The 14,226-nt window shown below is 46.4% G+C and overlaps 1 protein-coding gene and 6 non-coding genes across 7 annotated transcripts; all 7 read left to right on the top strand.

Annotated features, from left to right (window-relative positions):
* Positions 1-1,223: 1,223 nt before the first annotated feature.
* On the top strand, positions 1,224-2,364 carry LOC125941987 (uncharacterized). Its single transcript, XM_049659873.1, has one exon. The coding sequence runs from the start codon at positions 1,268-1,270 to the stop codon at positions 2,318-2,320; it is 1,053 nt and encodes a 350-aa protein (XP_049515830.1). The 5' UTR covers positions 1,224-1,267; the 3' UTR covers positions 2,321-2,364.
* Positions 2,365-2,416: 52 nt separating this feature from the next.
* On the top strand, positions 2,417-2,488 carry Trnaa-cgc (transfer RNA alanine (anticodon CGC)). The gene has a single exon. It is a non-coding gene; the product is annotated as a tRNA-Ala (tRNA).
* A 5,235-nt stretch (positions 2,489-7,723) lies between these two features.
* Positions 7,724-7,796, top strand: Trnaa-ugc (transfer RNA alanine (anticodon UGC)). Its single transcript has one exon. It is a non-coding gene; the product is annotated as a tRNA-Ala (tRNA).
* A 1,054-nt stretch (positions 7,797-8,850) lies between these two features.
* Trnaa-ugc (transfer RNA alanine (anticodon UGC)) lies at positions 8,851-8,922 on the top strand. Its single transcript has one exon. It is a non-coding gene; the product is annotated as a tRNA-Ala (tRNA).
* A 1,321-nt stretch (positions 8,923-10,243) lies between these two features.
* On the top strand, positions 10,244-10,316 carry Trnaa-ugc (transfer RNA alanine (anticodon UGC)). The gene has a single exon. It is a non-coding gene; the product is annotated as a tRNA-Ala (tRNA).
* A 1,321-nt stretch (positions 10,317-11,637) lies between these two features.
* On the top strand, positions 11,638-11,709 carry Trnaa-ugc (transfer RNA alanine (anticodon UGC)). Its single transcript has one exon. It is a non-coding gene; the product is annotated as a tRNA-Ala (tRNA).
* A 1,319-nt stretch (positions 11,710-13,028) lies between these two features.
* Trnaa-ugc (transfer RNA alanine (anticodon UGC)) lies at positions 13,029-13,100 on the top strand. Its single transcript has one exon. It is a non-coding gene; the product is annotated as a tRNA-Ala (tRNA).
* The last annotated feature ends 1,126 nt before the right edge of the window (positions 13,101-14,226 follow it).

Here is a 14,226-nt window from a genome sequence, read left to right as displayed (position 1 = left end):
CCGAGCAAGGGCGGACAAGCTATGGCTCGGCGAAACGCCCACGAAGCGAGCCTTTGCAGACGAAAAGGCTCACGCAAGGCAAAACGTAATTCGGAAAATAAGTTATAAGAATGAAGTCACCGACGAACAAGCTAAAATACACAGAGCGTTCCTCGAGCACTATAGCGAACTATTTCGAAGAAGTAACGATGTCCCGGAAGAATTCGAACGCGAGTTCCTGGTCAACATGCCAAAACTAGCTGACGTAGACCGTGAATATCTGGAAGAACCGATCAGCCAAAAAGAAGTTGAAGATGCCATTGAGGATTTAGCTCGGGGGAAGTCTCCTGGACCTGATGGGTTGGGAGCGGCTTTCTATAAGGCCTTCAGAAAAGATGTGAGCCTCATTTTATTTTTGGTATTTAGTGAGGCGTATAGGCGAAAATATGCACCCCCGTCATTTGGACGGTCGCATATAGTACTCATTCCCAAGACGGAAGACTCAGAAAAATTGCTGTCAGTTGGGTCTTACCGCCCAATGGCGCTGACTAACGTTGATTATAAAATCTTTACTAAGATCTTGGCAAAGAGGTTACAGCGAGTTATAACACGAATTGTAGGACCGCATCAGACGTGCGGAATCAAAGGAAGATCAATCTACACAAATATTCACATTGCTAGAACCATTCTGGAATGCTGTGATGCGTGGGGTGAACATGTAGCATTGCTTCAACTTGATCTGAAAAAGGCGTTTGATCGTGTATCACATAACGTTCTTTTTTCAGTTCTTCAGTATGTAAATGTTGGCTCGGTGCTCTTCGATGGAGTAAAGATGTGCTATGCTAATTGTACCGCTAACCTTATAATAAATAAGGAAGTAGGCGAGAGCTTTCACGTACGCTCAAGTGTGCGCCAGGGATGCCCTTTAAGTCCTCTACTATTTGCGTTGTACCTCGAGCCATTCTGCAGAAAGATTCTTTATAACAACAGTATTGTAGGTTTTCGTTTACAGTCAACGGAAGTAAACCTGCTTACATACGCGGATGATATTGCTTTGTTTTGTAGCGATAAAGAAAGTGTCGCGACCGCGGTAAAGGATGCTTTATCTTTTTGTAAAATGACTGGTAGCGTGATAAACTTTGATAAGTGTTTAGGGGTGTGGCATGGAACATGGCAAAGCACCCCACCCATATTTTTGAATGTGAAGTGGACCGTTGCGCCGACAAAGTATCTCGGGGTGCCGCTTGAGCACTATAAAGAGGCGGGGCAATTCTGGGAAAATGAAACAATGAAGGTGCAAGAAAAAGCAGTTAAATGGGGTGGTCGTAGTCTTTCGATGTTTGCCCGCGCGACGGTCTGCAACCTGTTTGCCGTTGCCAAAGTGTGCTATGTATTGCAAGCATTGTGTATGACTAGAGTTCACGTGCAACGTTTGCATCGGGTGCTGGCAGTGTACGTATGGGGATCCAATTGGGAGCGAACGAGTCGAACAAACTTATTTCGATCTGTCAAAACAGGGGGGCTTGGACTGGCGCATCTGTTCTTGAAGCAGATAGTGTGTCGTTTTGCCTTTTTAAGAGACCAAAAAGACCCTTTCCTGGTTAGAGTGATGCAACTGAGACTAGGTACGGCCCTTCCTGAATTCATTGTATCTAGCAGTGTTAACAGTGGCCCTATGAGTGGATATTTGAAAGAAGTGATATGGGCATTCCGGTTTCTGAAGGTGCGCTTCTCAATGGAGTACCTCAGCCACGTTCCCAAAAAACGTCTCTATAAAGATCTAATTGACGTGGTATTGCCAGTGCCGCTGTATAGATCGATGTTCAGTGTGGGTAGTCAAAGAAACGTCCTAAAAAGGGTAAAACGTATGCCTGTCAGGCCATCGGCAAAGTCTTTCTTTTTTCAGCTGCATTCCAATACACTACCTGTAAAACCGTGGCTTCAGGAAAGAGGTATTTTTATCCCCTGGTCTGTGGATTGTTTACTATGCCACAAGGAAGAGACAATTGAACACGTATTCATAGACTGCTGGGACGCCGTTTTCCACTGGGACGTCATGCAGCGAACTATAAAGAAAGACTTGCCCATAACACCCTATGACATCCGTTTTCTCCCGACGGAAAATGAAGGAGGAGTGCCATACGACATGTTTATGCTATTAGGGTTGCACAGCCTGTGGCGCACCCGAATGGCTGTTAGACACGCTGACATAAATGTTCGAAGTACTCGTGAATATTTTATTGAAAGTGTCTGTTACATAAAAGAAGTGTTCGATGCGCAAAACGAAAAGCCAGAATGGATTAGTGTGTTAAACGAGCTTGCGAACCTTAGGCGGTTTTAAAATCTCGTGCACACCAAAGACTGGTGGGCACTTTTACCAATTGTGAAGTGTCGAAATTCTGTCTTTATTTTGCAAAAGGCAATAAAGAAAAAAAAAGGGGGTGTAGCTCAGTGGTAGAGCGCTCGCTTCGCATGTGAGAAGTCCCGGGTTCAAACCCCGGCACCTCCAGTGTTGAATATAACTTTTTTTCATTTTGTTTTGCAATACAGAGTAAACAATACAGCTATTGGGAAAGGAGGATACTACATCAATTTCAGATGAGCAAGAAATAAGAGCAATTCTAAGCCACCATCGCCGCCTCTACGTCGCCTTACACGGTGTCTTTTTAGCAACAACGCGAGCGATGACAAGAGGAACATGAGGTGGAAAATAACAAATGTGACTAAAAGGAAGCTCATTACATTTTCTAATGGCTGCTACTCACGACGAACAATAAATTGTTTACACATGACACTGTCTCACATTCCGGGGGTATATTCTGCTTCCGGCCACCGAGCGTGACGGACGCATGATGACGGGCTCCGTAGGAGCGGCTTCAGCGGCCCAGAGCGGCCGCGGTAACAGGAGTGTCGTTGCGGACAACGAGTACCAAGTTGTTTTGCCGAGTTTGCCAACAGGGCGTTTTGTTGTGAACACAGTTTTTTTACATTGTGATATCAGGGCCCGCCCATACCGGGTGGAAGATTTCCGCGATGCGCTCGCCCCGTTATCGCTCCTGCCGGAAGTGGTGGCTCTCGGGGCCTACCGTATGAGCCATGTTTGGGCCGTGACCTTGAAGGACGACGAAGCGGTGAAGAAGATCGTCAGCGTTGGTGAGCTACAGGTCAAGAAGGGCCGATGCCTCGTCATTGACCCCGCCAACCAGGATGTACGCTTAAAAGTGCATTGGCTGCTGCACACCGTTCCTGACGAGGACGTGCGTCTTGCCTTCGCGCCGTTTGGAAAGGTCACGGACGTCGCCCGCGACCGGTGGCGGGTGCATGGCGTGGCTGACAAGAACTCTACCACAAGACTGGTTACGCTGAAGTTGAAGCCGGGCGTAATGCTTGACGACCTGCCACACCAGGTGAGCGTCTCCGGCGAGCTGGCTCTTGTGGTTGTGCCGGGCAGGGCCCCTCTCCGCCTACGCTGCCGCGGGACGGGCCATATTCGTCGCGACTGCCGCATTCCGCGGTGTGGTGCCTGCCGACGCTTCGGTCACGAAGAGAGTCAGTGCGAGCGGACATACGCTAGCGTGACCGGACCCGTGAGCAACGACGACAACTCCGCCCTACTCATGGACGAGGCGGATATGGAAGACACATCGACCACGGCTAAGGAAGCAGCTGGCGAGGTGGCAGAGTCGGAGGCACGACCTCAGAAACAGGGGCAACATGTCGATGAAGCCGTCGACACTGAGCAGCAAGAGCAAGTGGAGGGCACTGTAGCCATGCCGAACCGTGAGGAAGAGAGCCCACCTGACCCGGGAGCGGCCTCCACCCCCCCTGAACATGAAGACATGGACACCCATACCGGGCTTGCCAACTTGCAGGCGGGGAAACGTCCGCGCGACCAGACCAATAGCCTGGCTACGACGCAGGACAGCAGCGGCGGAGACGAGCCACCGCCCAAAGCGCCAGGTATGAGGAGACCAACCTTGAAGCTGCGGCCGAACATTACGGCCGATCCACGGCAGGCGGGTAAACCGCCTCCGTAGTTCTGTACTGTGTTTTGCTTGAGGCGGGTTGGGGGGTTCGTGAGTGCAATGGCCGTCACCCTGAGCGCTATTCTCTTGGATATGTGTCAGGAACGAGGGCCCGAGTTGCATGTCAGTGTTGTTTTCGAGAGGTCGGGTTGTGTTCCCATTTGTGGCACTCAACGCGGTTATCGACGCGTCATTATCAACACTCGTCCCTGCGTAACTGTGACGGGCACCATTCTACCGTGTAGCCATGGCAGCTAATATCGAAGGAGCGCTACGTGTAGCCACGTTAAATGTACGAGGGCTCGGTGCAAGAAGGCGGCAATGTCAGCTAAGTCGCCTACTCTTAGATAATGACTTGCATCTTGTGGGAATCCAAGAAACCAAAATAGAGAACCAAGAGCTAACCGACAGAATGGTGTCCAATTTTCGTGCGCACTTCGACGTGTGTGTTTCTCACGCTGTTGGTGGATCAGGTGGTTGCGCTATATTCATTTGAAGAAACTTTGGCATTTGTGTGAAGTCAGTGTTTTCGTGTGAAACAGGTCGCCTTTTAGTGGCTGATTTTTGTTATTGCGATATGGATTTCCGAGTCATTTGTATCTACGCGCCGAATATTGAAACAGACCGGCGAATCTTCTTTGAGCGACTTGAAGCGTACGTAAACTGCCACAAGGTGGTCATACTGCTGGGGGATTTTAACTGTGTGTGTTTCACGCGTTCGCGATAAGAGTGCTGTATTGCTAAATGCGCTGGTGCACGATTACGACTTGGAAGATCTCGGTAGTGTCTTCGCCAGCGGTACCCACCCGCAGTTTACGCACTTCCAGCGTGATAGCCACGCTCGGCTAGATAGATTATATGTGTCAGCCGAATTGGTGAACTTGTGTAGTGAATATGATGTGCAACCCATTGCATATAGCGATCACTGCTTGGTAACTGCCACTTTCGGGAAAAGACAGATCAAACACACCTTTAACTGGGACCTCTGGAAATTGAACGCGCAGTTGCTGGATGACGATGCTTTCGTTGATGCCGTTGCGAAGGAACTAGAAAACCTGATTTCAGTCGAATTAGCAAGCTTCGCCATTAAATGGGAAGAATTTAAACAGAAAGTAAAAACAATGGCTATTGAAAGAAGCAGTGTCCTTCGGCATAACCTGAAACAGGCAGAAACGAACCTTCGCCAGCAACTGCAATTTTTCATCTGCATGGAAAGTGTCCAGCCTGGTGTGTATGTTAACGAAATAAAGGAAGTGAAAGCCGAACTCGAAAGGATAGACTCTGAGAAATACAAAGCCGCCGTTGTGCGATCAAGGTCTGAGAAGCTGTGGGCGGGAGAAGCGCCAACAAAACGAGCTCTCTCAGACGAGAAAAGGTACGCATGTCGGAAGGAAATCCGCCAGCTAGCTAAAGGCAATGACATCACGTCCGACAAAAACGACATCAAACAAGGGATCGTCGATCACTTCAAAGCCTCCTTAGGTCAACCACGTGAACCTAAAGATGGCTACCAGACGGAATTCCTTTCATTGATGCCAAAGCTCAATGAAGAAGTTAAGGCACGGCTAGAACATCCCATTACCCTGAGTGAGATAGAGTGCGCAATAGACGAGTTGGCGCCCGGTAAAGCACCTGGCCCTGATGGCTTAGGGGCTATTTTCTATAAAACGTTTAAGTCAGCGCTGGCTCATGTCCTCCATCTAGTTATCAGCGAAGCGTATGACCGAAAAAGATTGCCCTTGTCCTTCACAACCTCGCATATTGTGCTAATCCCGAAGAGTGATGATGAAAAGAAACGCTTGTTGCCTGGCTCATATCGCCCGATAACTCTAGCCAACGTTGACTATAAAATATTCACGAAAGTTTTAGCAAAACGACTGCAAAGTGTCATCAAAACAGTGGTAGGGCCGCACCAGACTTGTGGCATTAAGGGGCACAGTATTACAACAAATGTACACGTGGCTCGAAGTGTGCTAGTGTTGCGATGCGATTGGCGATTACGTCGCGATGATGCAGATCGATTTGGCAAAAGCCTTCGACCTCGTCTCGCACAAGGCTCTACTATACATACTTGAACACACGAATGTTGGCAGTGTGATAACGGAAGGTGTCACGATGGCGTACAAGAACTGCTCAACGCGAATTATTGTTAATGGGGAGCTCACCGATAGCTTTCGTGTGCTCTCGTCGGTGCGTCAAGGATGCCCGCTTTCGCCCCTTCTGTTTGCTGCTTATCTCGAGCCACTCTGCTTGGCCATTAAAAACAACGAACGCATAACAGGCTATCGACTACAGGCAGCACACGTTAAAATATTGGCGTATGCAGACGACATCGCGATTTTCTGCACTGATAAAGCGAGCATTATAGAGGCAACTGCTGTTGTCGAAAAGTTTTGCAATTCAACTGGAGCCCAGATAAACTGGGATAAAAGTTATGGCTTCTGGCATGGGAGTTGGGAAGACAAGCCGGAGACCTTTTCTCGAATGAATTGGTCAAGGTTACCTACACAGTACCTGGGGGTGCCTCTCGGAAGTTACCGTGAGCCCGAACAGTACTGGCTCGACCAAGTTTCGACAGCAAAGGAAAAGGCTGACGGTTGGAGAGGCAAGCAATTGTCAATGTTTTCTAGAGCCACTGTTTGCAACCTTTTTATAGTTTCCAAGATATGGTATGTTATGAATGTGTTGTGTGCTGCGCGGGTAAGCATACAAAAAATTCACCGCATTTTCGCCACTTTCATTTGGGCCTCTACCTGGGAGAGGACGAGTCGAACAAATTTGTTTTTTCCGGTCAAGAAAGGTGGGCTTGGTCTGGTTCACTTGTTTTTGCGACAAATTGTGTCACGCTTTGTGTTTCTGCGGGATCAAAATGATCCCTTTCTTCGAACACTAATTCAAGTACGGCTGAGTAGACTTCTTCCAGGATTTGTTGTTTCGTCGGCTCAGAACATGCCGGGAACCGTGACTGGGTACCTGCGTGAAGTGGTGCTGGCGCATAGGATGTTGAATGTGCGTTTTTCGCTGCAGTATCTGTCCATCGTTACAAAAAAACAATTGTACAGAGATCTTGTGGACACGATGCTACCTGTACCTTTGTACCGTTCGCCACACCGTGGAGGCCCCGGACAGGACGTTCTAAAAAGAGTCAAGAAAATGCCAGTAAGGCCATCAACTAAGTCTTTCTTTTTCAAATTACATACAAACACACTTCCCGTTAAGACCTGGCTTCATAGCAAGGGTATTTTCATCCCCTGGACAACGGACTGCTTTTTATGTAAAAAACCAGAAACAATAGAACATGTTTTCCTAGATTGCTGGGACCCGATCTTTCACTGGGACGTTCTGCAGAGAACGCTGAAGAAGCAGTTACCCCTGGACCCGTATGGAATACGCTTCTTGCCAATAGATACCTCAGAGGAAGTACCGTATGACCTCATTATGGTCCTGGGCCTCCACGCGATGTGGAAAACTCGCATGCAATTTGAACATGCAGACATCGTTGTGAAACCGGTGCGAGAACACTTCATTGAGAGTGTTGTTTACGTGAGAGACGCATACAAAGTACTGCCTGATCCACCACAATGGATGTCTGTATTGGATGAACTGGTGTCACTGAAAAGATTTTAGTGCTGTGTTGGCCAAAGTGTGGCTGGCACGTTTTATCATTTGTAACATTTGATTTTGTACGTCGACGACGGCAATAAAGAAAAAAAACATCCGGGGTGTATAGCTCAGAGGTAGAGCGCTCGCTTTGCATGCGAGAAGCCCTGGGTTCGATCCCCGGTACCTCCAGTCCATGAAATTACTTTTTGTTTTTGATTTAAGAGGGGACTACGTCAAGTAAATCAATTACATCGGACTTCGCACATTAGGGCACGCATCTGGCGGTAAACTAATCGCTTTCCTTGCAGTCCCGTCTTGCGCTTCCTCATAGTGAGAAGTGTGCATTTTAGCGGCTCAAGCGATATTATACGTGATTCGATACAAGTAGCTCACCTTTGCGTATAAAAACTTCATCACGATACCGCATGAAGTAAGTATTATTCACGCTTGCAAGCATTGCGGGGGTATTTTTTTTTACTTCAGAGGTGATTACGTCAAGTAAATCAATTTAATCGGACTTCGCACATTAGGGCACGCATCTGGCGGTTAACTAATCGCTTTCCTTGCAGTCCCGTCCTGCGCTTCCTCATCGTAATCAGTGTACATTTTAGCGGCTCAAGCGATATCATATGTGATTCGATACAAGATGCTCACCTTTGCGTATAAAAACTTCATCACGATACCGCATGAAGTAGTATTATTCACGCTTGCAAGCATTGCGTGGGTATTTTTCTTTTTGTCTTCAGAGGGGATTACGTCAAGGAAATAAATTACATCGGATTGCGCACTTTACAGCTCGCATCTGGCGGTAAACTAATCGCTTTCCTTGCAGTCCCGTCTGCGCTTCCTCATCGTAACCATTGTACATTTTAGCGGCTCAAGCGATATTATACGTGATTCGATACAACTAGCTCACCTTTGCGTATATAAACTTCATCACGATACCGCATGAAGTATTATTCACGCTTGCAAGCATTGCGGGGGTATTTTTCTTTTTGACTTCAGAGGTGATTACGTCAAGTAAATGAATTACATCGGACTTCGCACATTAGGGCACGCATCCGGCGGTAAACTAATCGCTTTCCTTGCAGTCCCGTCCTGCGCTTCCTCATCGTAATCAGTGTACATTTTAGCGGCTCAAGCGATATTATACGTGATTCGATACAACTAGCTCACCTTTGCGTATAAAAACTTCATCACGATACCGCATGAAGTAAGTATTATTCACGCTTGCAAGTATTGTGGGGGTATAGCTCAGAGGTGGAGCGCTCGCTTTGCATGCGAGAAGCCCCGGGTTCGATCCCCGGTACCTCCAGTACGTGAAATTACTTTTTGTTTTTGACTTCAGAGGGGGCTACGTCAAGAAAATAAATTACATCGGATTGCGCACTTTACGGCACGCATCATGCGGTAAACTAATCGCTTTCCTTGCAGTCCCGTCTTGCGCTTCCTCATCGTGAGAAGTGTACATTTTAGCGGCTCAAGCGATAAATATGTGATTCGATACAAGTAGCTCACATTTGCGTATAAAAACTTCATCACGGTACCGCATGAAGTAAGCATTATTCACGCTTGCAAGCATTGCGGGGGTATTTTTCTTTTTGACTTCAGAGGCGATTACGTCAAGTAAATAAATTACAACGGACTTCGCACATTAGGGCACGCATCTGGCGGTAAACTAATCGCTTTCCTTGCAGTCCCGTCCTGCGCTTCCTCATCGTAATCAGTGTACATTTTAGCGGCTCAAGCGATATCATATGTGATTCGATACAAGATGCTCACCTTTGCGTATAAAAACTTCATCACGATACCGCATGAAGTAAGTATTATTCACGCTTGCAAGCATTGCGGGGGTATTTTTCTTTTTGACTTCAGAGGTGATTACGTCAAGTAAATCAATTACATCGGACTTCGCACATTAGGGCACGCATCTGGCGGTAAACTAATCGCTTTCCTTGCAGTCCCGTCCTGCGCTTCCTCATCGTAATCAGTGTACATTTTAGCGGCTCAAGCGATATCATATGTGATTCGATACGAGTAGCTCACCTTTGCGTATAAAAACTTCATCACGATACCGCATGAAGTAAGTATTATTCACGCTTGCAAGCATTGCGGGGGTATTTTTCTTTTTGACTTCAGAGGTGATTACGTCAAGTAAATAATTACATCGGACTTGCGCACTTACAGGCACGCATCTGGCGGTAAACTAATCGCTTTCCTTGCAGTCCCGTCCTGCGCTTCCTCATCGTAATCAGTGTACATTTTAGCGGCTCAAGCGATATTATACGTGATTCGATACAACTAGCTCACCTTTGCGTATAAAACTTCATCACGATACCGCATGAAGTATTATTCACGCTTGCAAGCATTGCGGGGGTATTTTTCTTTTTGACTTAAGAGGTGATTACGTCAAGTAAATGAATTACATCGGACTTCGCACATTAGGGCACGCATCCGGCGGTAAACTAATCGCTTTCCTTGCAGTCCCGTCCTGCGCTTCCTCATCGTAATCAGTGTACATTTTAGCGGCTCAAGCGATATTATACGTGATTCGATACAACTAGCTCACCTTTGCGTATAAAAACTTCATCACGATACCGCATGAAGTAAGTATTATTCACGCTTGCAAGTATTGTGGGGGTATAGCTCAGAGGTAGGAGCGCTCGCTTTGCATGCGAGAAGCCCCGGGTTCGATCCCCGGTACCTCCAGTACGTGAAATTACTTTTTGTTTTTGACTTCAGAGGGGGGCTACGTCAAGAAAATAAATTACATCGGATTGCGCACTTTACGGCACGCATCATGCGGTAAACTAATCGCTTTCCTTGCAGTCCCGTCTTGCGCTTCCTCATCGTGAGAAGTGTACATTTTAGCGGCTCAAGCGATATATACGTGATTCGATACAACGTAGCTCACCTTTGCGTATAAAAACTTCATCACGATACCGCATGAAGTAAGTATTATTCACGCTTGCAAGCATTGCGGGGGTATTTTTCTTTTGACTTCAGAGGTGATTACGTCAAGTAAATAATTACAATCGGACTTCGCACATTAGGGCACGCATCTGGCGGTAAACTAATCGCTTTCCTTGCAGTCCCGTCCTGCGCTTCCTCATCGTAATCAGTGTACATTTTAGCGGCTCAAGCGATATCATATGTGATTCGATACAAGATGCTCACCTTTGCGTATAAAAACTTCATCACGATACCGCATGAAGTAAGTATTATTCACGCTTGCAAGCATTGCGGGGGTATTTTCTTTTTGACTTCAGAGGTGATTACGTCAAGTAAATCAATTACATCGGACTTCGCACATTAGGGCACGCATCTGGCGGTAAACTAATCGCTTTCCTTGCAGTCCCGTCTTGCGCTTCCTCATCGTGAGAAGTGTACATTTTAGCGGCTCAAGCGATATTATACGTGATTCGATACAACTAGCTCACCTTTGCGTATAAAAACTTCATCACGATACCGCATGAAGTAAGTATTATTCACGCTTGCAAGCATTGCGGGGGTATTTTTCTTTTTGACTTCAGAGGTGATTACGTCAAGTAAATGAATTACATCGGACTTCGCACATTACGGCACGCATCTGGCGGTAAACTAATCGCTTTCCTTGCAGTCCCGTCCTGCGCTTCCTCATCGTAATCAGTGTACATTTTAGCGGCTCAAGCGATATTATACGTGATTCGATACAACTAGCTCACCTTTGCGTATAAAACTTCATCACGATACCGCATGAAGTATTATTCACGCTTGCAAGCATTGCGGGGGTATTTTTCTTTTTGACTTCAGAGGTGATTACGTCAAGTAAATGAATTACATCGGACTTCGCACATTAGGGCACGCATCTGGCGGTAAACTAATCGCTTTCCTTGCAGTCCCGTCCTGCGCTTCCTCATCGTAATCAGTGTACATTTTAGCGGCTCAAGCGATATTATACGTGATTCGATACAACTAGCTCACCTTTGCGTATAAAAACTTCATCACGATACCGCATGAAGTAAGTATTATTCACGCTTGCAAGTATTGTGGGGGTATAGCTCAGAGGTAGAGCGCTCGCTTTGCATGCGAGAAGCCCCGGGTTCGATCCCCGGTACCTCCAGTACGTGAAATTACTTTTTGTTTTTGACTTCAGAGGGGGGCTACGTCAAGAAAATAAATTACATCGGATTGCGCACTTTACGGCACGCATCTGCGGTAAACTAATCGCTTTCCTTGCAGTCCCGTCTTGCGCTTCCTCATCGTGAGAAGTGTACATTTTAGCGGCTCAAGCGATATTATACGTGATTCGATACAACTAGCTCACCTTTGCGTATAAAAACTTCATCACGATACCGCATGAAGTAAGTATTATTCACGCTTGCAAGCATTGCGGGGGTATTTTTCTTTTTGACTTCAGAGGTGATTACGTCAAGTAAATAATTACATCGGACTTCGCACATTAGGGCACGCATCTGGCGGTAAACTAATCGCTTTCCTTGCAGTCCCGTCCTGCGCTTCCTCATCGTAATCAGTGTACATTTTAGCGGCTCAAGCGATATATACTGTGATTCGATACAACTAGCTCACCTTTGCGTATAAAAACTTCATCACGATACCGCATGAAGTAAGTATTATTCACGCTTGCAAGCATTGCGGGGGTATTTTCTTTTTGACTTCAGAGGTGATTACGTCAAGTAAATAATTACATCGGACTTCGCACATTAGGGCACGCATCTGGCGGTAAACTAATCGCTTTCCTTGCAGTCCCGTCCTGCGCTTCCTCATCGTAATCAGTGTACATTTTAGCGGCTCAAGCGATATTATACGTGATTCGATACAACTAGCTCACCTTTGCGTATAAAAACTTCATCACGATACCGCATGAAGTAAGTATTATTCACGCTTGCAAGCATTGCGGGGGTATTTTTCTTTTTTGACTTCAGAGGTGATTACGTCAAGGAAATAAATTACATCGGATTGCGCACTTTACAGCACGCATCTGGCGGTAAACTAATCGCTTTCCTTGCAGTCCCGTCCTGCGCTTCCTCATCGTAACAGTGTACATTTTAGCGGCTCAAGCGATATTATACGTGATTCGATACAACTAGCTCACCTTTGCGTATAAAACTTCATCACGATACCGCATGAAGTATTATTCACGCTTGCAAGCATTGCGGGGGTATTTTTCTTTTTGACTTCAGAGGTGATTACGTCAAGTAAATGAATTACATCGGACTTCGCACATTAGGGCACGCATCTGGCGGTAAACTAATCGCTTTCCTTGCAGTCCCGTCCTGCGCTTCCTCATCGTAATCAGTGTACATTTTAGCGGCTCAAGCGATATTATACGTGATTCGATACAACTAGCTCACCTTTGCGTATAAAAACTTCATCACGATACCGCATGAAGTAAGTATTATTCACGCTTGCAAGTATTGTGGGGGTATAGCTCAGAGGTAGAGCGCTCGCTTTGCATGCGAGAAGCCCCGGGTTCGATCCCCGGTACCTCCAGTACGTGAAATTACTTTTTGTTTTTGACTTCAGAGGGGGCTACGTCAAGAAAATAAATTACATCGGATTGCGCACTTTACGGCACGCATCTGGCGGTAAACTAATCGCTTTCCTTGCAGTCCCGTCTTGCGCTTCCTCATCGTGAGAAGTGTACATTTTAGCGGCTCAAGCGATAATTATACGTGATTCGATACAAGTAGCTCACCTTTGCGTATAAAAACTTCATCACGATACCGCATGAAGTAAGTATTATTCACGCTTGCAAGCATTGCGGGGGTATTTTTCTTTTTGACTTCAGAGGTGATTACGTCAAGTAAATAATTACATCGGACTTCGCACATTAGGGCACGCATCTGGCGGTAAACTAATCGCTTTCCTTGCAGTCCCGTCCTGCGCTTCCTCATCGTGAATCAGTGTACATTTTAGCGGCTCAAGCGATATTATACGTGATTCGATACAAGCTAGCTCACCTTTGCGTATAAAAACTTCATCACGATACCGCATGAAGTAAGTATTATTCACGCTTGCAAGCATTGCGGGGGTATTTTCTTTTTGACTTCAGAGGTGATTACGTCAAGTAAATCAATTACATCGGACTTCGCACATTAGGGCACGCATCTGGCGGTAAACTAATCGCTTTCCTTGCAGTCCCGTCCTGCGCTTCCTCATCGTAATCAGTGTACATTTTAGCGGCTCAAGCGATATCATACTGTGATTCGATACAAGATAGCTCACCTTTGCGTATAAAAACTTCATCACGATACCGCATGAAGTAAGTATTATTCACGCTTGCAAGCATTGCGGGGGTATTTTTCTTTTTGACTTCAGAGGGGACTACGTCAAGGAAATAAATTACATCTGATTGCGCACTTTACAGGCACGCATCTGGCGGTAAACTAATCGCTTTCCTTGCAGTCCCGTCCTGCGCTTCCTCATCGTAACAGTGTACATTTTAGCGGCTCAAGCGATATTATACGTGATTCGATACAACTAGCTCACCTTTGCGTATAAAACTTCATCACGATACCGCATGAAGTATTATTCACGCTTGCAAGCATTGCGGGGGTATTTTTCTTTTTGACTTCAGAGGTGATTACGTCAAGTAAATGAATTACATCGGACTTCG

The sequence above is a fragment of the Dermacentor silvarum genome, unplaced genomic scaffold, assembly GCF_013339745.2.
Source record: "Dermacentor silvarum isolate Dsil-2018 unplaced genomic scaffold, BIME_Dsil_1.4 Seq809, whole genome shotgun sequence".
NCBI classification, from domain to species: Eukaryota; Metazoa; Arthropoda; class Arachnida; order Ixodida; family Ixodidae; genus Dermacentor; species Dermacentor silvarum.
Note: the sequence above shows the minus strand (reverse complement) of the source record. Positions and strands in the feature narration are given on the sequence as shown.

What these genes read in the sequence shown, in the direction of transcription:
- LOC125941987 (XM_049659873.1), top strand. Translation starts at nt 1,268, where the DNA reads ATGAAGGTGCAAGAAAAAGCAGTTAAATGGGGTGGTCGTAGTCTTTCG.